This window comes from Kogia breviceps, chromosome 2 (genome assembly GCF_026419965.1).
Source record: "Kogia breviceps isolate mKogBre1 chromosome 2, mKogBre1 haplotype 1, whole genome shotgun sequence".
NCBI classification, from domain to species: Eukaryota; Metazoa; Chordata; class Mammalia; order Artiodactyla; family Physeteridae; genus Kogia; species Kogia breviceps.
The window spans coordinates 159674212-159701325 of NC_081311.1; the positions used below are offsets into that span (position 1 = coordinate 159674212).

At 36.7% G+C, this 27114-nt stretch overlaps 1 protein-coding gene across 1 annotated transcript in view; it reads right to left on the minus strand.

The window, feature by feature from the left end:
* The window catches only part of TMEFF2 (transmembrane protein with EGF like and two follistatin like domains 2), a 259387-nt gene that overhangs the window by 100795 nt on the left and 131478 nt on the right, over positions 1 to 27114 (minus strand). Inside the window, exon 5 of the mRNA XM_059052960.2 lies at positions 25558 to 25654. Within this exon, the coding sequence (XP_058908943.1) occupies positions 25558 to 25654 (97 nt within the window). The remainder of the gene's footprint in view (positions 1 to 25557; positions 25655 to 27114) is intronic.

Below are 27114 nucleotides of genomic sequence, written 5' to 3' on the forward strand. Positions count from 1 at the left end.
AGCTGTTGGCAGTTGCCTATGTATTGAGGTGCTCCTGTGTTGGGTGCATATATATTTATAATTGTTATATCTTCTTCTTGGATTGATCCCTTGATCATTATGTAGTGTCCTTCTTGTCTCTTATAACACTCTTTATTTTAAAGTGTATTTTATCTGATATGAGTATTGCTACTTCACCTTTGTTTTGATTTCCATTTGCATGGAATATCTTTTTCCATTCCCTCACTTTCAGTCTATATGTGTCCCTAGGTCTGAAGTGGGTCTCTTGTAGACAGCATATATATGGGTCTTGTGTTTGTATCCATTCAGCAAGCCTGTGTCTTTTGGTTGTAGCATTTAATCCATTCACGTTTAAGGTAATTATCTATATGTATGTTCCTATGACCATTTTCTTAATTGTTTTGAGTTTGTTTTTGTAGGTCCTTTTCTTCTCTTGTGTTTCCCACTTAGAGAAGTTCCTTTAGCATTTGTCATGGAGCTGGTTTGGTGGTGCTGAATTCTCTTAGCTTTTGCTTGCCTTTAAAGGTTTTGATTTCTCCAACGAATCTGAATGAGATCCTTGCCAGGTAGAGTAATCTTGGTTGTAGGATCTTCCCTTTCATCACTTTAAGTATATCATGTCACTCCCTTCTGGCTTGTAGAGTTACTGCTGAGAAATCAGCTGTTAACCTTATGGGAGTTCCCTTGTATGTTATTTATCATTTTCCCCTTGCTGCTTTCAATAATTTTTCTTTGTCTTTAGTTTTTGCCAATTTGATTACTATGTGTCTCAGCGTGTTTCTCCTTGGGTTTATCCTGTATAGGAGTTGCTGCACTTCCTGGACTTGGGTGGCTATTTCCTTTCCCATGTTAGGGAAATTTTCGTCTATAATCTCTTCAGATATTTTCTCTGGTCCTTTCTCTCTCTCTTCTCCTTCTGGGATCCCTATAATGTGAATGTTCTTGTGTTTAATGTTGTCCCAGAAGTCTCTTAGGCTGTCTTCATTTCTTTTCATTCTTTTTTTTCTTTATTCTGTTCCACAGCAGTGAATTCCACCATTCTGTCTTCTAGGTCACTTATCCATTCTTCTGCCTCAGTTATTCTGCTATTGATTCCTTCTAGTATAGTTTTCATTTCAGTTATTGTATTGTTCATCTCTGTTTGTTTGTTCTTTAATTCTTCTAGGTCTTTGTTGAACATTTCTTGCATCTTCTTGATCTTTGCCTCCATTGTTTTTCCGAGGTCCTGGATCATCTTCACTATCATTATTCTGAATTCTTTTTCTGGAAGGTTGCCTATCTCCACTTCATTTAGTTGTTTTTTCTGGGTTTTTATCTTGTTCCTTCATCTGGTACATAGCCCTCTGCCTTTTCATCTTGTCTATCTTTCTGTGAATGTGTTTTTTGTTCCACAGGCTGCAGGACTGTAGTTCTTCTTGCTTCTGCTGTCTGTCCTCTGTTGGATGAGGCTATCTAAGAGGCTTGTGCAGGTTTCCTGATGGGAGGGACTGGTGGTTGGTAGAGCTGAATGTTGCTCTGGTGGGCAGAGCTCAGTAAAACTTTAATCCGCTTGACTGCTGATGGGTGCGGCTGGGTTCCCTCCCTGTTGGTTATTTGGCCTCAGGCAACCCAACCCACTGGAGCCTACCTGGGCTGTTTGGTGGGGCTAATGACAGACTCTGGGAGGGCTCACACCAAAGAGTACTTCCCAGAACTTCTGCTGCCAGTATCCTTGTCCCCATGGTGAGCCATAGCCACCCACTGCCTCTGCAGGAGACCCTCCAACACTAGCAGGTAGATCTGGTTCAGTCTCCCCTGGGGTCACTGCTCCTTCCCCTGGGTCCCGATGCGCACACTACTTTGTGTGTGTCCTCCAAGAGTGGAGTCTCTGCTTCCCCCAGTCCTGTCAAAGTCCTGCAGTCAAATCCCACTAGGCTTCAAAGTCTGATTCTCTAGGAATTCCTCCTCCCGTCGCCAGACCCCCAGGTTGGGAAGTCGAGGCTTATTTAAACGGATGCTTTGGAGACGTAAGAAGAATTTCTGAGATAAGCTAGGACACCATCATACAGGTCACCAACAATGAGAGAACGAGTGACATACCTCCAAATTACAGTATGAGCAATAAATTATAATATAGGCAAGAGAAACACTTTTGAGATACAAGTTTTTAAATAAGTAATTCAAAGAAATCTTAATGACAATAGTTATTATGTATCTTCCACACACCTTCATATAATAGATGTTCAAATTCTCCTTATATGGATGAGAACGTGGAGACTCAGAAAGGTTAAGGAACTTGCTGAAGGCTACACAGGAGTAAATGGCAGCACCAGAATTTAAGGTAGTCTGACTTCAGCATCTGATCTGCGCTCTTAATTAGATGGCTTTTAAGCACAAGAGCCCTTCATTCAGGTTTGTTTTACACAGTCTATGCCATTTCAAGACACGAAGCTGCCTCATTATATAAATCTATCCATATACTTGTCCATCCATCCATCCATCCATCCATCCATCCATCCATCTATCAAAGCATGTCTTTGTCTATTAAAATATGATCAGCAGGATTTAAACTCTTGGCTCAAGGCTGATGAATAAAGTAAGAATGATTTGTTAGTCTCTGACTGATACAATGTGATCAACACACATGTGATTTAGGTACAATTCAACGGCAAATTGAGCATCTGCCCTGGTGGGCCTTTTTGTTAGGCAGTGAGAATTCTCTTCTTGTGAAACGAATTTGCTAACAGAATGAGTTTTACTAGTTTGTTCCGCTTTCCTCTTTTACAAAGAAAAAAAAAAAGTTTTCTTTTTTAAAAACATGATTTTGAGTTTTAAAAATAAAAACTGATAAATGTTGCTTATTTAAAGTCTACAATGAATCTTAGAATTCCATCTAAAATATTAAAAACACTATCTCAAATACAGTTTTAAGTATAATTCCTCAAGTCTAAAATTAGGTCACTACAAGTAGTCAAAGATTGAGCTAAAAAAGACATTCATTTCCTTGCCCTTTCACCCTCCTCCTCATCCCTCCATGGGTAAAAACAAATTCACTAATATGTTGCACATTGCACATCTCTTTTCCTTTTACTAGTCCCTATATTTGTAGGCATCATATGGAAAATCAACTCCTGCTTTATTCTTGTAAGCTTGGTTTTATCTTCCTAAATATATCCTTCTTGTCAGAAGCCAATCAAGCATTTTGTTCTCCCTGTTTATAAAATTGTTCTACTTTACACTTTTGGTTCTGATTACCTCTGGTTCTTTTCTCGCCTTTGTCTTAGGCACTGTGGAACTGGAGATCTGGAAGCCCCACTAGCTGTCCTCTCAACTTTTTGATTCTCAGGTAAGTCAACCTAACTCATGTTAGCTGTGAAGAGGAGGCAAGGAGAGTGACACAGCCAGCACTCAGAGAGCTGACCAGAGGCCCTGAAGGAGATGGCTTATCCTTGTTTTCACTGGGTGAAGCATGGATGAGTGGGTGAACTCACCTGAAGCTGCGTTTCCAGGGCCATGCCGTTGCAAGGCCTTTGAGGATAAGCAGGTTAGAAGCTTGGTCAATGTCTTAGTCATGGGTTTAGTCAATGGGCTGCTCTAACAAAAATACCATAAACTGGGTGGCTTATCAACAACAGAAATTTATTTCTCACAGTTCTGGAGGCTGGGAAGTCCCACATCATGGCAGCAGCAGATTTGGTATCTGGTGAGAGCCACTTTCTCATGGACGGCCATCTTTTTGCTATAATGTCACACAGCAGAAGGGGTGCACTAGCTCTCTAAGGTCTCTGATTAGGACACTAATCTCATTCTTGAGGGCTTCACCCTTATGATCTAATCATTTCCAAAGACCTCTTAACACCATCATCACCTTGGGGTTTCAACATATGAATTTTGCAGGGGGATGAAAACATTCAGACTATAGCAGTCAGTTATCATTTGCCAACCTGTGTCTCTGCCTTGTTTAACGGCTCAGTTTCTCCACTACTTGTGATCAAGAGTCTTTCTCACTCCAAATCTATCTTTCCTCACTGATGTTGGATTCATCAGTTATGGTACGATGTTATGCTGCAGCAACAAACAACCTTTACATCTCAGTGGCTAAAACAACAGAGATCTATTTCTTATTCATGCTATGTGTCACCCAAGGACCTGGGATGATGAAACAGGTGCCTACTTGAACGGTGCCAGTTACCATGCCAGAAAGAGGAAAGAACACTGTGGAGTCGTGTATTGGCAATCAAATATTCAGCCCCAGGTCAGGGTCTTGAACTATTTACATGAGCTTCCCCAACTTCAAGGGAGCCAAAAGTACAATCTGTAATGTAGACCTATTTCCCTTACTCTGGAGGTGGGAAATCAGAAATGTTCAGTGAGCAGCAGGGCAGTAATTTTATCTTTTAATTAAACAAACAGAGGATAGCAGTTCTTCAGTTTTTTTTCCCCCTTTGGTCTATTTCTAATTTATTGTCTCAATTAAAATATCCTGATATCTTTCTATTTTCCATTACTTAGTTTGCCCTTTCTTTCCAGTCTCATGTTATTTGCAGTAAATATTGTGTCCTTTTGCTCAGCAATCTAACTTTTTGCTACCCAGTATCTATTCTCATTCTTCAGCCCCAAATCCATTTTCTTTATTAGATTCCTCTGAACTCCTGCAGCTCTTTCTGTCTGTACCACACAACTTAACCTTTAATTATTTGCCTACTGGGCATTGCACTTGGTTCTGCCTTTTGTCAGCTGAATCAGAACATAACTTTCTCTCACCACCTCCCTCCCCTACTCCAAATTGACTCTACCTCCAAACCCCTATTTCCAAAGTTGTTCCATTATTCTTCCCAGCACTCAGCCTCAAAATCTTCATTTCTCTCTGACTCTTTTTCTAATGTCTTGCTTCTCATAATTGTGCAGTTGCCAAATGCTTCCCCATGCACCCATTGTGCTCGTGTGGATCAAATGACATAGTGAAAGTGAGAAGCATGTTGCAGGCTCTTCGTCAAGGAGATAGTGCTCTCTCTTCCTTTAACTATTTTTCATTCCCTTCTTCATTTATTTATTCATCATTTATGCATGCACTTATACTGGACCTAAGTGCTTTCTTGGAACGGTGCTTGTTACCGAGGGAGCCACAAATTAAATATAAGCCTCTGCTCTCCAGAAGGCTACATTCTGGTTGAGGAAATCTCGTATCCATGTTTCTGGGGTACCAAGGTACTGATAGGATTGAAACAAGGGAAAATGCTTTGAGATCTGGAGAAGGGGGCAATGATGATGTTCTGGAAGGGTCTAGTAAGCCTCAGAAGATAGCAGATGACTAAATCAATTACTCGCAGATGAAAACATCTGGAGGTCTCTCAGCATACTTAGAATAAAAACAGCTCACTCCATTAAAGGTTACTAGAACCTTCATGATCAAGGCCCTTTTCAATTTCATCTAAGACTTTCTTATTTTCTGGGCTCTAGCCACACTAATCTTCTGCCAGTTCCTTCAGCACACCAAGCTTGTCAGCATTATTGTGTCTTTGGACCAGAGGTTCTCTATGCTCAGAATTCCTTTTCTACAGATCTTTGTATGACTGGTCCTTGCTTGCTATTTGACTCCAATGGCAATCCTCAGAGAGGCATTTCCTAAATACCCAATCTTAAATAGCATCCCCCTTTCCCAGGACCTTATTGTTCAGAACTCTTGTATTTTTTTTTAAACTTATTATCTGGAAGCATCTTACTTGCTCACTTGTTTATTTCTATATCACCTATCTCCCCCTCCTCTTCTCAGGATGTCTATGTCACCATCTTGGACCAGAACCTCCCCAGGATGTAAGCTCTTTGCAGGTGTGGACCTGGTCAAAGGCTGAGACAGAGTGTGACACATCACATGTACTAACTAAATATACACTGCTACTGTACAGCTTCCTTGGCTCTAATCTTTCTCTCTTTTAGTGACAATTACCAAACTTCATTACTGGGTTCTTTCTCCTTAATGCTCCTTTGACTGTGTAACATGTTCTGGCCAGAAGGACCTATGTAGAAGTGAGGAATGCCACTTCCAAAACTGGCCGATAAAAACTCCCATGTATGATCATTCCTTCTCTTTTGTTTTCTATTAAGTAAATGAATAGGACCTTAATGATTTGGGGAATGTCAGGCCCATGATATGGAAAGAGATGGTTCCTAACAAACCATGTGTAAGATTACCTGATTAGGAACACTTGCCTTGAACTGTGATGAGAGCAAGAAATAAATGTGTGTGTGTGTGCATGTGTTATATGTCTGTAAATTTAGCATTTATCTATTTTAACATTTAGTGTTAGTTATCCTAATATACTTGACAACTAAGTCTTCAATCATTTGGTTACAGGTACCTTTCTAGCTCTTCAGGTACTACACACATTCTCAGTCATAAGCTATTCCTTTCTTTAACTACCTTAATTCTACCTTAACATCTTCCCTCTAGTGTTAAACAAAGAGAAGTGCATGGACCTTGGAATTATCTTAGAAAAATCTGAGGTTGAATTCAAGAATTGCCCCTGCCTAGCAATATACACTTGTCATGTTATTTACCTCCCCAAAACTAGTTCCATTCTGTGTATAAATGGAGGAAAATAATACCTAGCTCAACACACTGTTGTGAAGAATGAAATGAGATGGTGTACTTGACTTCCATGCTAATTAAACATGCCTTTTTTTAATCTGTTTCCCCTTCTCTATACCTGTAAAACTCGGCTGAGTCTTGTAAGTTCTCCACTGTTCCCCAAGTTGGCCTCTGGGTTCAAAGCTTGACTTTGACCCTTGCTAGCCAAGTAAACTTAGACAAGTTACTTAAGACCTTTGTGCCTAGTTCCATCCTATTTAAAGCGGGAATCATCCTAGTACCTAACCTGTAGTGTTCCAGTTAATGTTAAATGAATTAATGAAGGCAAAACCCTTGGAGGAGAGGAGGGCACAAAGTAAGTGTTCACTAGTGCTTAGTTGTTACTGTAAAATTATTCTTTCAAACCTGTCGAACCTAAATATCCCAGCTCATGCTGACACTGCTCTTCTCTATGGTTAAGATACTTGTGTCCATTGTATTATTTCTCATGAAAAAGAAAGTCTTCTTGACTAGTAACTTAGCAGGCTATAGATTTCAATATCTATAGTTTCTACAACAACTCGAATAGCCAATGTTAGGCAGCACAAATAGAATTAAACTAAGTTCCATTAAAGAAAATGCATGCTCCAACCAAAAGACATAGACTGGCTGAATGGATACAAAAACAAGACCTGTATATATGCTGGCTAAAAGAGACCCACTTCAGACCTAGGGCCACATACAGACTGAAAGTGAGGGGCTGGAAAAAGATATTGCATGCAAATGGGAATCAAAAAAAGCTGGAGTAGCAATTCTCATATCAGACAAAATAGACTTTAAAACAAAGACTATTACAAGAGACAAAGAAGGACACTACATATGATCAAGGGATCAATCCAAGAAGATATAACAATTGTAAATATTTATGCACCCAACATAGGAGCACCTCAATACACAAGGCAAATACCAACAGCCATATAAGGGGAAGTCGAGATTAACACAATCATAGTAGGGGACGTTAACACCCCACTTTCACCAATGGACGGATCATCCAAAATGAAAATAAATAAGGAAACACAAGCTTTAAATGATACATTAAACAAGATGGACTTAATTGATATTTGTAGGACATTCCATCCAAAAACAACAGAATACACATTTTTCTCAAGTGTTCATGGAACATTCTCCAGGATAGATCATATCTTGGGTAGCAAGTCAAGCCTTGGTAAATTTAAGAAAATTGAAATCGTATCAAGTATCTTTTCTGACCACAATGCTATGAGACTAGATATCAATTACAGGAAAAAATCTGTAAAAAATTCAAACGCATGGAGGCTAAACAATACACTACTTAATAACGAAGAGATCACTGAAGAAATCAAAGAGGAAATCAAAAAATACCTAGAAACAAATGACAATGAGAACATGAAGACCCAAAACCTATGGGATGCAGCAAAAGCAGTTCTAAGAAGGAAGTTTATAGCAATACAATCATACCTTAAGAAACAAGAGGGCTTCCCCGGTGGCGCAGTGGTTGAGAGTCCGCCTGCCGATGCAGGGGACGCGGGTTCGTGCCCCGGTCCGGGAAGATCCCACATGCCGCGGAGCGGCTGGGCCCGTGAGCCATGGCCGCTGAGCCTGCGCGTCCGGAGCCTGCGCTCCGCGATGGGAGAGGCCACAGCAGTGAGAGGTCAGCGTACCGCAAAAAAAAAAAAAAAAAAAAAAAAAAAAAAAAAAAAAAAAAAAAAGAAACAAGAAACATCTCAAATAAATAACCTAACCTTACACCTAAAGCAATTACAGAAAGAAGAACAAAAAAAACCCCAAAGTTAGCAGAAGGAGAGAAATAGTAAAGATCAGATCAGAAATAAATGAAAAAGAAATGAAGGAAATGATAGCAAAGATCAATAAAACTAAAAGCTGGTTCTTTGAGAAGATTTTAAAAATTGATAAACCATTAGCCAGACTCATCAAGGAAAAAAGGGAGAAGACTCAAATCAATAGAATTAGAAATGAAAAGGGGGAAGTAACAACTGACACTGCAGAAATACAAAGGATCATGAGAGATTACTACAAGCAACTATATGCCAATAAAATGGACAACCTGGAAGAAATGGACAAATTCTGAGAAATACACAACCTTCCGAAACTGAACCAGAAAGAAATAGAAAATATGAACAGACCAATCACAAGCACTGAAATTGAAACTGTGATTAAAAATTTTCCAACAAACAAAAGCCCAGGACCAGATGGCTTCACAGGCAAATTCTATCAAACATTTAGAGAAGAGCTAACACCTATACATCTCAAACTCTTCTAAAATATAGCATAGGGAGGAACACTCCCAAACTCACTGTACGAGGCCACCATCACCCGATACCAAAACCAGACAAAGATGTCACAAAAAAAGAACACTACAGGCCAATATCACTGATGAACATAGATGCAAAACTCCTCAACAAAATACTAGCAAATACAATCCAGCAGCACATTAAAATGATCATACACCATAATCAAGTGGGGTTTATCCCAGGAATGCAAGTATTCTTCAATATACACAAATCAATCAATGTGATACACCATATTAACAAATTGAAGGAGAAATACATATGATCATATCAATAGATGCAGAGAAAGCTTTTGACAAACTTCAACACCCATTTATGATAAAAACCCTCCAGAAAGTAGGCATAGAGGGAACTTACCTCAACATAATAAAGGCCATATATGACAAACGCACAGCCAACATCATCCTCAATGGTGAAAAACAGAAACCATTTCTACTAAGATCAGGAACAAAGCAAGGTTTCCCACTCTCACCAGTATTATTCAACATAGTTTTGGAAGTTTTAGCCACAGCAATCAGAGAAGAAAAAGAAGTAAGAGGAATCGGAAAAGAAGAAGTAAAGCTGTCAATGTTTGCAGAAGACATGATACTATACATAGAGAATCCTAAAGATGCTACCAGAAAAATACTAGAGCTAATCAATGAATTTGGTAAAGTAGCAGGATACAAAATTAATGCACAGAAATCTCTTCTATTCCTATATACTAATGATAAAAAATCTGAAAGTGAAGTTAAGAAAATACTCCCATTTACCACTGCAACAAAAAGAATAAAATGCCTACGAATAAACCTACCTAAGGAGACAAAAGACCTGTATGCAGAAAATTATAAGACACTAATGAAATAAATTAAAGATGATAAAAATAGATGGAGAGATATACCATGTTCTTGGATTGGAAGAATCAACATTGTGAAAATGACTCTACTACCCAAAGCAATCTACAGATTCACTGCAATCCTATCAAACTACCACTGGCATTTTTCACAGAACTAGAACAAAAAATTTCACAATATTTATGGACACACAAAAGACCCCGAATAGCCAATGCAATCTTGAGAAAGAAAAACGGAGCTGGAGGAATCAGGCTCCTGGACTTCAGACTATACAAAGCTACAGGAATCAAGACAGTAGGGTAGTGGCACAAAAACAGAAATATACATCAATGGAACAGGAGAGAAAGCCCAGAGGTAAACCCACGCACATATGGTCACCTTACTTTTGTTAAAGGAGGCAAGAATATACAATGGAGAAAAGACAGCCTCTTCAATAAATGGTGCTGGGAAAACTGGACAGCTACATGTAAAAGAATGAAATTAGAACACTCCCTAACACCATACACAAAAAAATAAACTCAAAATGGATTAAAGACCTAAATGTAAGGCCAGACACTATAAAACTCTTAGAGGAAAACATAGGCAGAACACTCTATGACATAAATCACAGCAAGATCCTTTTTGACCCACCTCCTAGAGAAATGAAAATAAAAACAAAAATAAACAAATGGGACCTAATGAAACTTAAAAGCTTTTGCACAGCAAAGGAAACCATAAACAAGACCAAAAGACAACCCTCAGAATGGGAGAAAATATTTGCAAATGAAGCAACTGACAAAGGATTAATCTCCAAAATTTACAAGCAGCTCATGCAGCTCAATATCAAAAATACAAACAACCCAATCCAAAAATGGGCAGAAGACCTAAATATACATTTCTCCAAAGAAGGTACACAGTTTGCCAACAAACACATGAAAGAATGCTCAATATCATTAATCGTCAGAGAAATGCCTATCAAAACTACAATGCGATATCATCTCACACTGGTCAGAATGACCATCATCAAAAAATCTACAAACAGTAAATGCTGGAGAGGGTGTGGAGAAAGGGAGCCCTCATACACTGTTGGTGGGAATGTAAATTGATACAGCCACTATGGAGAACAGTATGGAGGTTCCTTAAAAGACTGAAAATAGAACTATCACATGACACAGCAATCCCACTACTGGGCATATACCCTGAGAAAACCATAATTCAAAAAGAGTTATGTACCACAATGTTCATTGCAGCTCTATTTACAATAGCCAGGACATGGAAGCAACCTTAGTGTCCATCGACTGATGAATGGATAAAGAAGATGTGGCACATATATACAATGGAATATTGCTCAGCCATAAAAAGAAACGAAATTGAGTTATTTGTAGTGAGGTGGATGGACCTAGAGTCTGTCATACAGAGTGAAGCAAGTCAGAAAGAGGAAAAACAAATACTGTATGCTAACACATAGATATGGAATCTTAAAAAAAGAAATGGTCATGAGGAACCTAGGGGCAAGACGGGAATAAAGACACAGACCTACTAGAGAATGGACTTGAGGACACGGGGAGGGGGAAGTGTAAGCTGGGACCACGTGAGAGAGTGGTACTGTATATATGGACATATATACACTACCAAATGTAAAATAGATAGCTAGTGGGAAGCAGTCGCATAGCACAGGGAGATCAGCTCAGTGCATTGTGACCAGCTAGAAGAGTGGGATAGGGAGGGTGGGGGGGAGGGAGATACAAGAGGGAAGAGATATGGGGATATATGTATATGTATAACTGATTCACCTTGTTGTAAAGCAGAAACTAACACACCATTGTAAAGCAATTATACTCCAATAAAAACGTTAAAATAAAGAAAAAAAGAAAATGCAAGCCTACTGCCCTTGTGCACTGTACTTTATTACCATGTGTTGTTTCATCCTTAGTGCAAAGATTTTTTTCTCTTTTAACACTGTGGTACAAGATATTAATTTGAAACTATACTTTTATTTGGGACAAACAAAATTTGGGGAAAAACGATGCAATCAATGAATAAGTGGGTTAAAATTCCCAGAAGCTTGATTATACTAATAAAGGACTACATATCCCATTATGAAGATTTTAAAAATATATAGTAAAATATATCTAGCAAATTATTGGTTATATATTGATTATCTGAGGAAAAATAGAAAAAGTAGAATTGATAGTAGGAAGCCTTATAAGCAACTGTATCTCTTAAGTCACATTTCGTATTCTAAACACATAATCATAATTGTTAGGCTCTATATTATGATATATTGCTATTGTTTTGCATATTTTGATCTTTGCTTCTCATTTCTACTTATAATCTTTTCACTAAATATGATCAAAGCTAGGATATTTGTCATAAAAATTTGATCAGTGTTTTCCCACTTTGCATGAACTTGTGTAAGAACCACATCTTTTGTTCTTATTTAATAATAAAATAAAGTATTTACAGAAAAAAATGATATAAGGAAATGACACTTTATTGTCACAAACCAAGTCATCTGATTTCCAATTTGTTCATAAATGGCTTAGAGTAAATCAGAGAACAGTTCAAAAAACACTCTTCTAAGACCATCTGAAGACCTGGCACTCTTCCTTTCTCTGCTGCTTGAACAAATTATTTCTTTCTCAACAACTGCTTAGTTTTGTTATCTGTACATGGGAACTATAATCCTAGAAACTCATATGAAATATTTTAGGAGTCCTACCTAATCTCTGGCTGAGATAACAATAATTAAGAGAAAAAGACTAACAGACACATTGGCCATCAATCTTGTTTTAACCCTGCACCGAATCAGATACCATAATAATAACATATCTGGAATCATTATTCAGGTCTTACAGAGAATCACCTCTACAGATATAATCTCACAACTTTAGAATTTTATCATTAATACATTACATTAAGATACAATATAAGTAATTTTGTATAATTTATAAGGGAGTTATCAAGGATGTTGTATTTTATTTTGTTCAAAATGTTATTAAAGTCATAGAATATAAATTCTTGTACCGTTCAGAACTTGTTAAAGTATCTTTTGATGAACTAGTGTCTTTTCTAATTACATCATGAGAATTATTCTTTTTCTTCCTTACCTTGAATTAGGGGTACTCAGAAATATGGTTTTAGCATATTCTCTTAGTTTGATTTTTCTTTAAAATTACTTTTTCTATCCTACTTTTCTCCTTTCTTCTCCTCAACATTGTTTTATTATTAAGTTCTTGAATTTTTTCTCTTATTTAAATAACTTCATTGTATTTCTACCTTTTGCCACCACTGATTCATATCCTTTGAAGAGCCTCCTATTTTCTGTGCTTTCTAAAGAGATGATTAGCCAGTATGAAAATCTTATTTCTGCATGAGGGTTAAAATACAGAGCTGTAAATGCTACCTTCTGGACACAATATACCATCTTTTCTAATTTAAAACTGATAGTAAAAATTTTAGGTTGAAAAGGAAAGAGGAACAATGCCACTGGGGCCACTGGGGATGCTTGTGAAGTAGGTCTATATAGCTCACAGTAATTCTGTTCCTATCTTAGGCCATGTTTGAATTCAAAAGAAACATGGACATTATCTAGTCCAACACCCTTATTTCCTATATTTTACCTATGAGAAAATGGAGTCTATTCTGGCATAAGGATAGACATATACATCAATGGAATAAAATGAGAGTTCAAAAATAAACCCTCACATACAGGGTCGATTGATTTCCTATAAGAGTGCCAAGAAAATTCAATGGAGAAAGGATAGTTTTTTCAATAAATGGTGTTGAGACAACTGATTATCTACAAGTAAAAAAATGATTATTGACCCTTTCCTCCCTCCATATAAAAAATTAACTCAAAATGAATCAGAGACCTAAATATAAGAGCCAAAGCTATAAATCCCTTAGGAGAAAATATAGAAGTAAATCTTTGTGACCTTGGGTTAAGCAAAACCTTCCTAGTTGTGATACCAAAACCACAAGTGACGAAAGACAGACAAATTGAAATTCATCAAAATTAAAAACTTTTGTGTTTTGAAAGGTATCACCACAAAAGTGAAAAGACAACTCCACAGAATGGAGAAACTATTTGCATATCATATATATTTGGTAAGAGGCTTATACCTACAATTTAAAAAAAAGAAACTCCTACAACTCAGTAATAAATAAATACCTCAATTTAAAAATGGGTAAAAATCTGAAGAGATGTTTATCCAAAGAAGACATACAAATGATCAGTAAGCACATTGAAAAGAGACTCAACACAATTAGCCATCTGGAAAATGTTAATCAAAACAACTATCAGATACCACTTTATACCCACTTGGATTGTATTATTCAAAAAGATGGTAATAATAAGTGTTGGCAAGGATGTGGAGAAATTTGGATCCTCATACATTGCTGCTAGAGATATAAATGGTGCTGCCACTTTGGAAAACTGTCTGGCAGTGCCTCAAAAAGTTAATCATGAGATTACCATTTAATCCAACAATTCTACTCCTAGGTATATACCAAGAGAAATAAAAGCATATGTCCAAACTAAAACTTGTACCTACACACATATACAAACACACAAATTTGTATACAAATGTTCATAACAGCATTATTCATCAGAACCCAAAATTGGAAACAACCCAGATGTTCATCAACTAACTGATAAATGCATAAACAAAATGTGGTATATCCACACAATTAAATATTTTTCATCAATCAAAAAATGAAATACTGATACATGATACAATGAACCTTGAAAACATTCTAAGTGAAAGAAGCCCAGTCACAAAGGAGCACCTGTTGAATGATTCCATTTATATGAAATGTTGGAGGAAATCTATAGAGACATAAAGTAGATTAGTTGTTGCCTAAGGATGGAGGAGGGAAACTTGGGGAGGAAATGGGGAGGGGCTGCTAAGGTGTACAAGTTTCTTTTTGAAGTGATAAAAATATTATGAAATTGATTGTGTTGATGGGTGCACAACTTGGTGAATATACTAAAAACAATTGAATTGTATACTTTAAATGAATGAGTTTTATGTGAATTGTATTACAAAATGACTGTAAATCTATCTATCATCTAATTATCTACGTAATCTAATTCATCTATAGGAAAAAAAAAAAAAACAAAGACCAAGGGAAATGATGTGATTTTATCCAAGATGATACCTCACTTCTCTGAACACAGTGGTCTTTCCACTATGTCATCCCAACTCTTTTCTCTCTCTCTTTTTAAAATCTCTCTTGGGTAGCTTTGATGAGATAGTGGCATAAATCACTTGAGCCCTTTTCTTTACTACATGTTGATTACCGTTAACCTTTCAAGGATTTCATGTATTATTATTATTTTTTTTGGCCACGCTGTGCAGCTTGTGGAATCTTAGTTCCCCAACCAGGGATCAAACCTATGCCCCATGCAGTGGAAGCATGGAGTCCTAACCACTGGACCGCCAGGGACTTCCCAGGGGCTTCGTGTATTTATCTGTCAAATGAAGATAACATTACCTGCCCTAACTACATCCTAGAAATATCAGAGGATCAAAGGAGAGGAGAAAGTAGGCTGAAAGGAATTAGGTTTTAATATATTAGAAGGTTTCCCTTTTCCTCTGGCTGTGCCTTAATGCCATGTGCATCTCAAAAGGGAAATCCTTTCTCCAACAAAAGACAATTGTTAAAAGACTTATGAATTCAGTGTAATACATACCATAACATATCTCCTAAGCATGTAATAATACACAAAAATGTCAGGTACAGATATATTGATCAATACAGGGCTTCTTTTTATTTATTTCCCCTCCCAAGTCTGACCATCCAATGTCACTGTAATGTAAACATCTCTGTTATATTGTCTTTTTCCCAAATCAACAAATCTTTTAGAGAAGGAAAAACATATTCAATTAAAATTAAACTGCATACTTCATTCAAATATAATATTTTTATTTCTTTGTCATAATTGATAATTTGATGTTATATTTGAATGTCTTAAAGTATCACATTTATGTACATATCAATGTTTAAACAGAAATACATCACTAATTTCTGCTAAAGTGAATATAATATTTTACTTCATTTCTTGCTTTTTCCCCAATTGTTGCACACTTCTCCCTGATATACATCTTTTAATATCTGCTGATTATAGGCACTTATGACTAATTGGGACCTAGCATTATTTTTATTACCCTGAATAATACAACTTTGATTATAGAAAGCTCATTTTAGGATGAGTTCAGAGAACAGAGTAAATTATTATGTAAAGACTCTGAAAAGACTACAATGAATAAAAAAGAGCTGTGGTAAACAAACTTCAGAAGATCACTCATCCCAAATGCATAGTCCTGAGTTCTTATGTTTCATTCCTAGCTTAGTAGTGAAGGGATGAATGGACCCACTCCTGATTAATTTCACTTTGCATTGGGGGGAAGCTAGAAAAAACATATTTGTTTCCTTCATTTATTTTCTCCTTTATACTATAATAAGCATTTAGTTCTACAGCAGTATTGATTTTTCAATTGGATGTTGCATATAATTTTACAATTTGTTCAATCACTTATTAGATATTACACATACTGCTTATAGGGGCATGTTTCTGGAACAGACTGATATGGGCTGCCGAGGACTGCTTACTGATTTGTTGTTTAGATAAACCAACATATACAGTATATTACTATTTGGGAGTAAACCACTGAAGGCCAGGAGCAGTTCCTACCCAATTTAAAATGCCTGTGGGAGGACAGTTTCTCAGTAAATAATGCTTATACCTCAGAAAGCTATTTACTATGAATGCTCTGGATACAGACAAAGGAAGTGTTTTCAGTACACATACTGTCTAGCCTCTTGGAGTTAACTAAGAAAAATGTCTAAGGTAGACTTAGAGGGGATTTAGATTTTGGTAAATTCTTTAGATCGCAAATGTTAGGACACTGCCCTCAACTCCATGTGTCTTGAGAAAGGCAAAAATTTTGAAAGAATAATTAGAATTTGGGCCCACAGAAATTATGTTCAAATCTAAATATATGACTCATAAATTTGTTTAGCATTTGTAACAATCTCCAAGCACAACCTCAAGGTTAAGTAAAATTTTCAAGAGAGAGGCTTTGTTGATATATAAAATATGATTCGACTCATCAAAAATACATACACACACATGTGCATGTACACACACACACATGTGCATGTACACACACACACACATAGACAGGAGGAAAACACACCTCCAAAATTTACGGTAATTATCTTGGAATGGTGGGATGACATTGTAATATTTCTAGGCTTTTGAAATTTCTATGATAAACATGTACAACTTTTATAATCAGAAAAAGCCACAGCAAATTCCATTTTAATGTAACCATTAAAACATACATGAGATTGGGAAGTAAGAGGCTTGGCATTATATATATATATATGTATATATATATGTGTGTATATATATATATATATATATATATATATATAAAATTTTTTTTTTTTTGCGGTACACGGGCCTCTCAGTGTTGCGGCCTCTCCCGTTGTGGAGCACAGGCTCCGGATGCACAGGCCTAGCGGCCATGGCTCACGGGCCCCCCGAACTGGGGCACGAACCCGTGTCCCCTGCATGAGCAGGTGGACTCTCAACCACTGCGCCACCAGGGAAGCCCCGGCATTATATTTTTAAGTGTTAAATAAAAAGATATAGCAGAGCATTGTACTAAGATAGGGATTAAAATCCACTGGTATATGGGCCATATTTATTTGCCATTTAATTTGGTGATTCTTCCCTCTTTCTTTATATCTCATAATTTCTATTCTTGCAGCAAGAATATGCATTTGTAATAAACCTTCCTTTACCACTTGGAAAGAAGCATGTAGTCCATCAGCTATTCCCAAAGATACTAAGGAATGAAGTCCCACCTTTCTTAACAAATGGCTTACTGAGCAGTGCCCGTGCTCTTCTGGGTTCCCCAATGCTCCTCTACCTTTTGCGTCACCCTTTGAAATATTGCTAGTAGTGGCACCAGCATTAAAGGAAGGGGGAATATTATAATGGCCACTCTCCATGTTATATGCCTCTTTTCTGGATAAAAATCTAAAGCCTATCACTAGTTATAAATATAAATAATGTTCATCCTGGTTCATAATCAGGGTTGCAATTGCCTTACTCAAAACAAGCAAATTGAAGTTGAAACAGCTCTAAGAACCAGGTTTTGGTGAAGATATGTCTCTTCTCTGCAACCTCATGGTTAATAACCTTCTCAACCTAATTGGGCACACATATAGTCATAAGGATATTCTCCATAGATAATAATTCGATACCTCTACAGAAAAACCACATAAAACCCACACAGTCTGCAAAAAATAAGGTGTATATATCTAATGGGAAAAACATATTTCAAAGGACATCATAGGTGATGTGAACCTGTTAGTGGTAGACTTTGTCATAAAGTGGTTATATTTTCTATTTCAACAACAAAAAAGTGTGAAATTCTGTACTGAATATATCCAACATGTTATACGTGTATGGTATACACCTAACTATGCACGCTAGACACACATGCAGACACATAATTTATGTTATTAAACATATGAGAAGATAATGAGTGGTGGTTAAGAGCATGGTGTCTGGAGTCAGCCTGGCAGGGTTCAAATCCTAGCTCTTCCACTTATTCATTGGCTTTGGGTGGTTTGCTTAACCTCTCTGTGTCTCCTTCCATGTAAAATGAGAATTATTAGTGTATCTAACTTCATAAGGTTAGCACGAGGATTAAATGGCTCCATGGATGTAAACATTACCATGGTACCTGCCTCACAGGAAAGACATGCTTGTGAAAATTCTGTCATCTTTTGATGCTCACAATGAGATTCATGCTTTTATCTCTGAGACTGGGATGTTATGTTGTGATGTTGGAACATGGAGTGTGTATTTCCTGATTTTAAGGCACAGGAGTCTCTGACTAGGAATACACTAGAAACTGAGACTTAGAAAACTCAACACAAAATTGTGGATGAGAGTTTGGTGAGTGAACACCAGAAGTAAGGCAGGAGTAGCAGGGTATAGTCTACACAAGCAGGTAAAAGAGAAACAGGTAATGAAAACAGTTAAGTTACTGGGAGAAATACAATCTGTGCTTTGGAGTTTTGTTTCCTTGGTTCTGCCTTCATGTAATATTTCATTCTTTTTATATAAAATTGAAGTTACCTGATTCCTACTGTCTGAGCTAAATAAAAATTGCAAAAACATATAAAATGTATTAAAGTTTTCAACACTTTATTCCTGTATTTTTTGATACTCTACGCCAGATCCACATTTGCACCCATCACATCCTAATTAAGTTTCATTAATCATTGTGCGATAACTAGCACAGTTGAGGCATACATAATTGCTGAGAAAAATTCAAAAGACTCTTCAGAACTTATGTGAAAATCCAATTCCTTTCTAAATAAAGTAGCCCAGTACATAGAAGACCTGAGGTATGTCTTTGTTTGAAAGACCGTGATTTATTTTCAAATTTCAGTTTTATTTTAAAAATCTTACTTTTCACAAAGCTCAACCCAAATTTGGAGGGTGGGTTAGTTGTATATTTTTTTGCTTGCCTTTTTTTGGAATGGCCTGCTGTGCATTTGAAGTGGCATCATTATTTATTCATCTTTCTAAGTAACACTTAGAGTGTTTAGATTCAGTTTGCAGACTTGGCTATTTACTGGCAGCTATTGGCAGAGGGAAGTCTGGGTCACAGACATGGCGTTTGTAGGCACAGACCATGTTACAAATACTAGTCCTATTTATAATTGCACTTCTAAATTGTGTGAAATGTTTTAAAAGTACAAATTATTTTCTCTTGTTTAAGATAGGTGGATAAATACATAAAAGAAGGAAATAACAAAATCAAACTCAAATTTTTTACATTAAGCCATAGATTTGCTAAAAATGTCAGCATTTTTCTTTTGCAATTATGGGAGTGGAAAGAGGTGTGTTTCCCCAAATATAGAGCAGAAGCTGTATATTGCCCTCTTCTCTGGAAAAAGTTTCTGGGCAAATGCAAGTATTAAAGGAAAGAGAGATGTCTTTACTCTTCAGACCCCATCTATACAAACAGACAATACTATGGCAGTTTTCAGAGGTGACAACACTGTCTTCATGGTGAAGGAAAGGCAATTTGAGGGAGGCAGCATCTTAACTACAGGAGTCTTAGAACTAAGAAGGTTTTTTCATAAAACCTACAACCCACCAAAACCTTAGATTTTCTGGACGAGACAGACCTATTTTCTGTGTGTGTGTGTGTGTGTGTGTGTGTGTGTGTGTGTGTGTGTGTGTGTTTTATTCTCTCCATGAGTAAACTCACATTAGAAGCCAGTCCTAATTATGGTAACCGCTTTTACAGTTCTAAGGCAAGAGAGTAAAGGAAATCAATATAAAGAAAACACCCTAGGGGAAGACTGAATGAACTTGTAGTTCAGTAAAATTTTGTGACTAATCAGCATCTTCATCTTTAGATCCCACATACAACCCCAAATTATATTCTTTTTACTTAGTAGAAAACAGTTGGAAACTTTCCAATTGCAACACAATCTTTTTTGTTCAATTGTCGACCAGCAGTAGTTTTAAAAAGAAATCATTGCTGAATCTTAAGACTCAGAGGTGTCTTATTTTTCCCTATCAAACTCAACCCAATACTGAAGTCAGCAGGACCTAATGCCTAATTTGCTTATATGTATGGTGAAATCTAGTGCCAAGGATCATCCTTGGCCATTGCCCCACTTCAAATATTCATGATTCTCTACAGTCAAAACACATTAAAGGTGGGAATGATGCCAGCAACACACAGTCTTCTTAGTGACAAGGAGCCTTCTTAGATCAAAGGAGCAAGATGTTAAAGACTTCAAACTAAACTGTCTTTGTAAGAGAGGCTCACAAAAGTAATGCCAAATCTCACACCCTGTTTCAGTTATGGAACATCAGCGAAATAAAGGAAAAAATAGATGCCCATTCATTTTCTCTTCTGAACTCTTTTTACTGAACTACTTTGCTTTTCTCCTTTCTTACCATTGCAGTCAAAGACAAGGATGTGATGCACTAAAACTGGAAAACGTTATTAATGCTTTCAAAGACAAAATGAATGACTACTGAGGAATTAATAGCATTGAAGCCAATACGATTTCGCTAATGGGGCCTGAGTGGCATGTTGAGAATAATACAAGAGCAAAGTTAAAATGGACACAGGAGCTATAAAGCATACATATGAAGCAAATACACATAATGATTTAAGTTGTCCCTTTATGTCATTTGTCACCCAGCTGCATCTGCTCTTACACCTGTGCTCCCTTCCTTGATCTATCTTGATACCCTGGAAATGGTAGGCCTGCAGCCAATTTCAAACCCAGTCATTTCTATGATCAGACCGAGCTATCAACCTGTTCTTTTCTTATATTAAATCAAGTATCAACCTCAGGGCTCTGAACTACTTCTGACTGACAGGACCAACAGAAAGTTCTAGGATAATTACTTCTTAGGACTAGTTCCCAGTGCAAAGAGTTACTACCGACCTACTTTGGACTTACTGAAATAAGTTATCAGGTAAGATAATTAAGGGAATATAAAGCTGTTTCTAAAACCAAGCAAGTATCAGAAATATTTGTTGAAATCATAAGTTAGTACTCCCAGTACTATCAGATGGGGCTTTATTACTTTGCTATGAGTCAAATTTATTATGTTTGACTTAGAAGCCCTTCTTTTTCTTTATAAATTATACTTGGCAGGAGGTATCTGAGAGTCTCTTTGACGTATAAATATATTAGTTTTGACCTTTTTTCAGTCTGGATATACAGAGAAACTATCTTTTAAGCCCTTCTTTTCTTTGCCTTTTAACCCTTTCCCCATAAACAGGCATGCATATCCCTTTGCACTGGTGTTCCAGTTATTTTTGAGGTCCATCCTAAATAAAGAGATGCCTTGATATGAGAGTGGATATATCTGTGGTGTGGACCACTTACCATGTGGACTTTTAACTCTCTTTTGAAAGCATGATCCTTTCCTACATATAGGTAAATATCTATAAATGAGGACTCTTTTGTAGCAATGGTCTTTCTTTCCTATTGAGAAAATCTGACCATTTTCTTATTTCTACAGCCTTGATGTTCTCCATAAGAAGAAGAAAAAGGCAAGAGAAAAACCTTGAAAGGAAATCATAGAACATAAGGGAGGAGCTTGTATAAGCTTATAAACCATCTGTTTTTCTCAAAATAAAGGCATTAAATTTTACGTTATTAGTATCATGGTTTATCAATGTCATCCTCTATTATTTTTTCTCTTCCTCTACTCTCCTTACCTTTACCCCATTTATTTTTTTTCTTCCCCGTGTCCAATGTACCTTGCTTCTTGACGTAAAAACTCATCTAACTATGAAAACAAGATCAGCTGATTGTGTATTGGCTTTTTAATTCTAACAAAGGTTTACCTTCATCTAGAAAATACCTGAACATCTTTGAATAGCTAGATTTACCCCTTGTGGTAAAATGTAAAATATTAATTTCTTAGGCTAGGGTTAAAGAAAAATCAGGAATTACTCTTTTACATTTGTTTCAATATTGCAGTTACAATAACATTATTTCTCAGTACTACTTATCCACATCTTGTTACTATTTCATAATGTATGGTTGAGGAACTTGTATGCATAAAATTGTAGTTTAGTTAATGTCAAGGGAAAAAATAAAACTAAACACTGACTTATACTGTTTGTTCCCACATAGCATATGCAGTATTTTATGTTTGTGAGAGGACCTGGCCATGGTTTCATCCAGAATCAATAGCACATCAAGCTCCCCTGATTCAGTTGACTAGTACTCGAGTCAGATCCGTCCCCTATTGCTTCTTATCTTACTTTATAGCCTCTTTCATTCCATGCCTATTTAATTTCATTTATTGCTTTATTCTTGTGTCCTTCAGCTGTTTCCAGTCTGCCCTTCATGGCCATAACTAAATACAGTATGTTAACATGCAAAGGTATTTATGTAAATGAAAATCAATATGCTATCCTTTCAGCACCATTCCTTCTTGCTTACTTTGGACATTTTAAGTACTTTTTATTTGAACGCTAACAACTTTTCATTCTTGCCTGGGAAGTATAATGATCTTCTTGGCTCCCTGCCCCCTGCATCCCTCTAATCTTCACAGCTATGGCCACTTAGCTCCATCTGGAGGTTCAGCCTTATTCTGCATTTTGGAACTAATCTTGTCTCTAGGCTGGGGGCATACAAGATGTCCTAGCCAAAAGCTAACTGATTCAGCAACCAGTCCTCCTTGCTGCTGGCTTCATTCTGACCTAGTAATTTATTTCTGAGATCTAGGGGCTTGTCCCAGCCTTTTGTAGCCAAGGCTTGGCTTTGTACACCAGTTCTGGTAGGTGGGTATCTATCCAGTATCTGCCCCTGATTAGCTTTCCAGTTCCTTGATGACCGAGGTTCTGCCTTATCCTTCTCCTTGCTCCCTTTGTAACTGAATTTCTTTTCCTATCTCTAGTACCCATGGCTGTTGAATCTTTCTGATGCTACTTACCTTGCCCAAATCTGTATACTAGAGAAGATCTGAACTTTTGCTAGAATACCAGGAGTGACACTGCTTGCCTGAACATTTTCCCATTGCCTGCTGCAAGCTTCTCTCTTGTCACCAGCTCTAACCCTGCAGGTCTTCAGTCACTGGATCTAAGCTGCCTGCTACCTGGCCATCTCATTATTCCAGACATGACAGGAAAGAAATACTTTAATTGTCCCTTTGGTTGAATTGTTATGCTAACATCCTCTAGTTACTTTCACCTCATATCTTCATCTTGGCTCTGCCACTTAAACATTTTAAAACTCAGTTTCCTCTTTGCAAACTGATCATAATAGAATCTACTCTAGGGTATTTTGAAGATAACTGAGGGGAAAAAAAAGAATGCATACAAATAGACTAAGCTGATAGTAAGAAATCAGTAATTTTTATCTGCTATTATTGTCTCATTTCTTAAATCTTTGCAGTTGTAAAGTGAAACCATGTCACTTAAAGGTGATCGTTAAAGAGATACGAATGGGAATGGAAAATTCTTAAGAAAGAATTAGGGAACCATGTGAATTTTTAAAAAGTAGAATAGCTGACAGCAAGATAATTTACAGCATTAAAAATAAAGTTGAGCTACAGATGTAGTCATCAGCAAACATTAAAACAAGATATTTTAAGGATACATTTCTTATCAATGTGTCTTAATATATAATGACTATGACTATACAGAGCCTTAAAGTATTTAGGGAGGAGAAAGATTCTCTGAGTCAGTCATTTATCTTAGAACAGTATTTATACAACCATCTGGGGGAGTTTTAGACAAGTAAAGTTTTAAGCCCCACTTCTCTGAAATTCTGATTCATTAATTTTGACATGGAACTAAAGAATCGATGTGTTTTAAAAATTCCCAGCCAGGTTTGGGAACCATAAAGTTCATCAGCCATTAAGATGTCCAGGAGGTTCTTAAGAAAACATATGTCTGTTTACCTCAAGATGGTCAAACCAGTGCATACACTCCCTGTCTTGACTCCTAGCTGACCATTGGCTAGAAATGTTTAACAGGTATGGAAATCCTACTGATATCTGCTTTTATTAATGGGTGGCTATTTCACGTGGCTAGTCAATAGCAGTGTTTATTGTAAGTACCTAGTTAATTTACCCTAAGAATCTCAATTTGCTCAGTTGGAATCCTCAATTTAATCTACATTCAAAAATATTCTAAAATGTTTTAAGTGCAGACTGTTTCATTCTTGCCAAAATTATCTTGCCTTAATTTTTTCTTTCTGTTTCTTAGATGAATTGACCCCTCCACCCACAAAAGTCTGATGAAAATTATTGTGTTTTTCCCTCAACTTTACTGAGATATAAATGGCATATAACATTGTATAAGTTTAAGGTGTACAACGTGTTTGCTACACTTATATATTGCAATGTGATCATCACCATAGTGTTAGCTAGAACCTCCATCACCTCACATAATTACCAATATTTTGTGTGTGTGGTGAGAACATTTAAGATTTACTCCCTTACCTCCTTTGATCAAAATGATTGTTAACTGCTCTAGGCAAACACAGTCTGCATATTGAAAAAAAAACGAAAGGACACCTGGTTGTTTTTCCGAAAGGTATGTGTGTAAAAGGGAGAAAGAGATAGAAAGAAAGAGAGTCTGCCTCTTTCCACTGTCATGCCATACGAAGACCTTTGGGTTGCTCACTTTAGGTATGAGATCAGGGTAGGACCAATATGGGTGGCTGCCCTAGAAGGCTAACATTTTGGGACCCATTCAAAATAATGAATATTATTCATAATCTGTTCAGCATATCTTTACAGGAGAAGCTGAGTATTGCTTGGGTGAAGGGAAAAGTTGATCCTACGGGGTGGCTCAAAGATTATTCCTTGCCCTACCATCTCCCTAATTCAGCTATGGGAGTGCATATGCATACCCTTTAAGTAAAATCTGTGCAGTTACCCAGACCCACCATTTTAGGAGCAGATTAGCAACTATCCATTGTTTCTTGACCATGCTTTTTGAGAGACGTTCTGATAAGTATGATTTTTCTCTCCATCTCTTAACATTGACAGTATTTGGGGGTCTCGGTGATATCTTATTGTACCTTATCAAGTAATGCCCTGGGCAGCTGCTTGGCTGACCCAACTTTTAGTTCAGCTTCAGAAAGTCCTTGCTGTTATTGTAGCCCTCATTTTTTACCCCCATGAGAACTGGATAAAAACAACAACAACAACAACAAAAAACTGCTGAAAATATCTTCTTTTAGGAAATAATTGATAAAGTAAAAAGAAATTAATTATTGTCATTATTTTCTTTAAAAGAATAAAATAGCACATTACCAGACATCCTCAGCATCTTCATCACATTCTGCACCAAACTGGCAAATATCACAGGTGGATGTCTCCTTTTGACTGGTTTCTCCTGAGCCTTCATGGACTATAGGACAGAAGAAAGGGAATAAAAAGAATTCAGATAAGTGTGCACAATACCAACAACTTCAAGACTATTCTGTATGAAACCTGCTACTTTTCCAATGGACTTCTTTGCTATTGGAGCTCCATCAATATTGTCATATTCAGCTCCCTTCTTCCCTAAATTTGAAGAAAATTAACAATAATATGCTAGCCATTGGTATATGGTGACGAATTCTTTTTACAAGAAAAATAAAACAAACGAGAGTGTACTGGATTTATCAGAATTGTTTGGGTAATAGACCATACGAAACAGTTACTTAATTAAAAGGGATTTAGATTGTTACTTGCCTAGAGGAAAAACCTAGGGTCTATAAAAAAATACTTGACATTTTCTCATTTTTAAATTATAGATTTTTTTTTCATTCAAAGGCTTTAATACATAATTTAAAAAATTTAGATGGGCAGCCTTGACTTTTTAGATACATCTTTTTCCCCCCTCAAGATGCTAAGTACTTATAAGGAAAAATATATTAATTATGTTTTTAGAAAACATCTTTTAATTGGTTTTTACAATAATTTCTTGAATCTTACATAAATGTTGTACAGAGCTCATCATAGTGATTTCTTGCCCAGCCGCTCCGCGGCATGTGGGATCTTCCCGGACCGGGGCACGAACCCATGTCCCCTGCATCGGCAGGCGGACTCTCAACCACTGCGCCACCAGGGAAGCCCTGAGCAACACTTTTGAGATGATGGATTACTGTTTACCTAATTAAAAACATATGTAGTTGGAAGCAAAAATAGTTTTGCTTATAGATGAAAAATTGCAACAACCTAAGTACTGCATAGATAATCTTATTCCATGGACATCTTATATACTAAAAATGTGTTTAAATCGAGAGATCCTTAAAAAGTGCACTCTGCAAAAGGTCAGGCATTTTCAGTAGAAAAAGAACAGAGGCGATTAAATATGGCATTGGCTCCTAGCATTATGAAGCCTAATAAGATAACGTTTTTAACAAAACATCATTGATTAACATGCACCCTAAACCTAAGAAATTTAACCTTACTTATTTTATTTTAATATGATATTTTTCATAATTTGTTCTTTGTCTATTAACATGAGAGTTATTAATATTTACAAAAGCAAAGGCCTTTATTCCTTGAATTTCCAATTTACTGCTGTGCAAATGAGTGATTTGATTTACCAGAGGGAAAAAAAAAAAAGAACAAGAAGACATCTCTAAGAGAGTTCTCTATTTTATAGTTTTTCCAGGAAAGACAGAGAGATTTATTTTTTCTAAAGCAACATTTTTTCCCCTGTACTTGATTTGCACTGCACTTTTAAAAAGTTATGAAATTAAACAGATCAACTTCAATTGCAAAAGTATTGATGGTATAGTTTTAAAATTGGAAGTCTAAAAAAATGGTGTTCCTCCCCAGAAAGAAGAAGGAATTTTTGACTGTGCTAAAATAGACAGC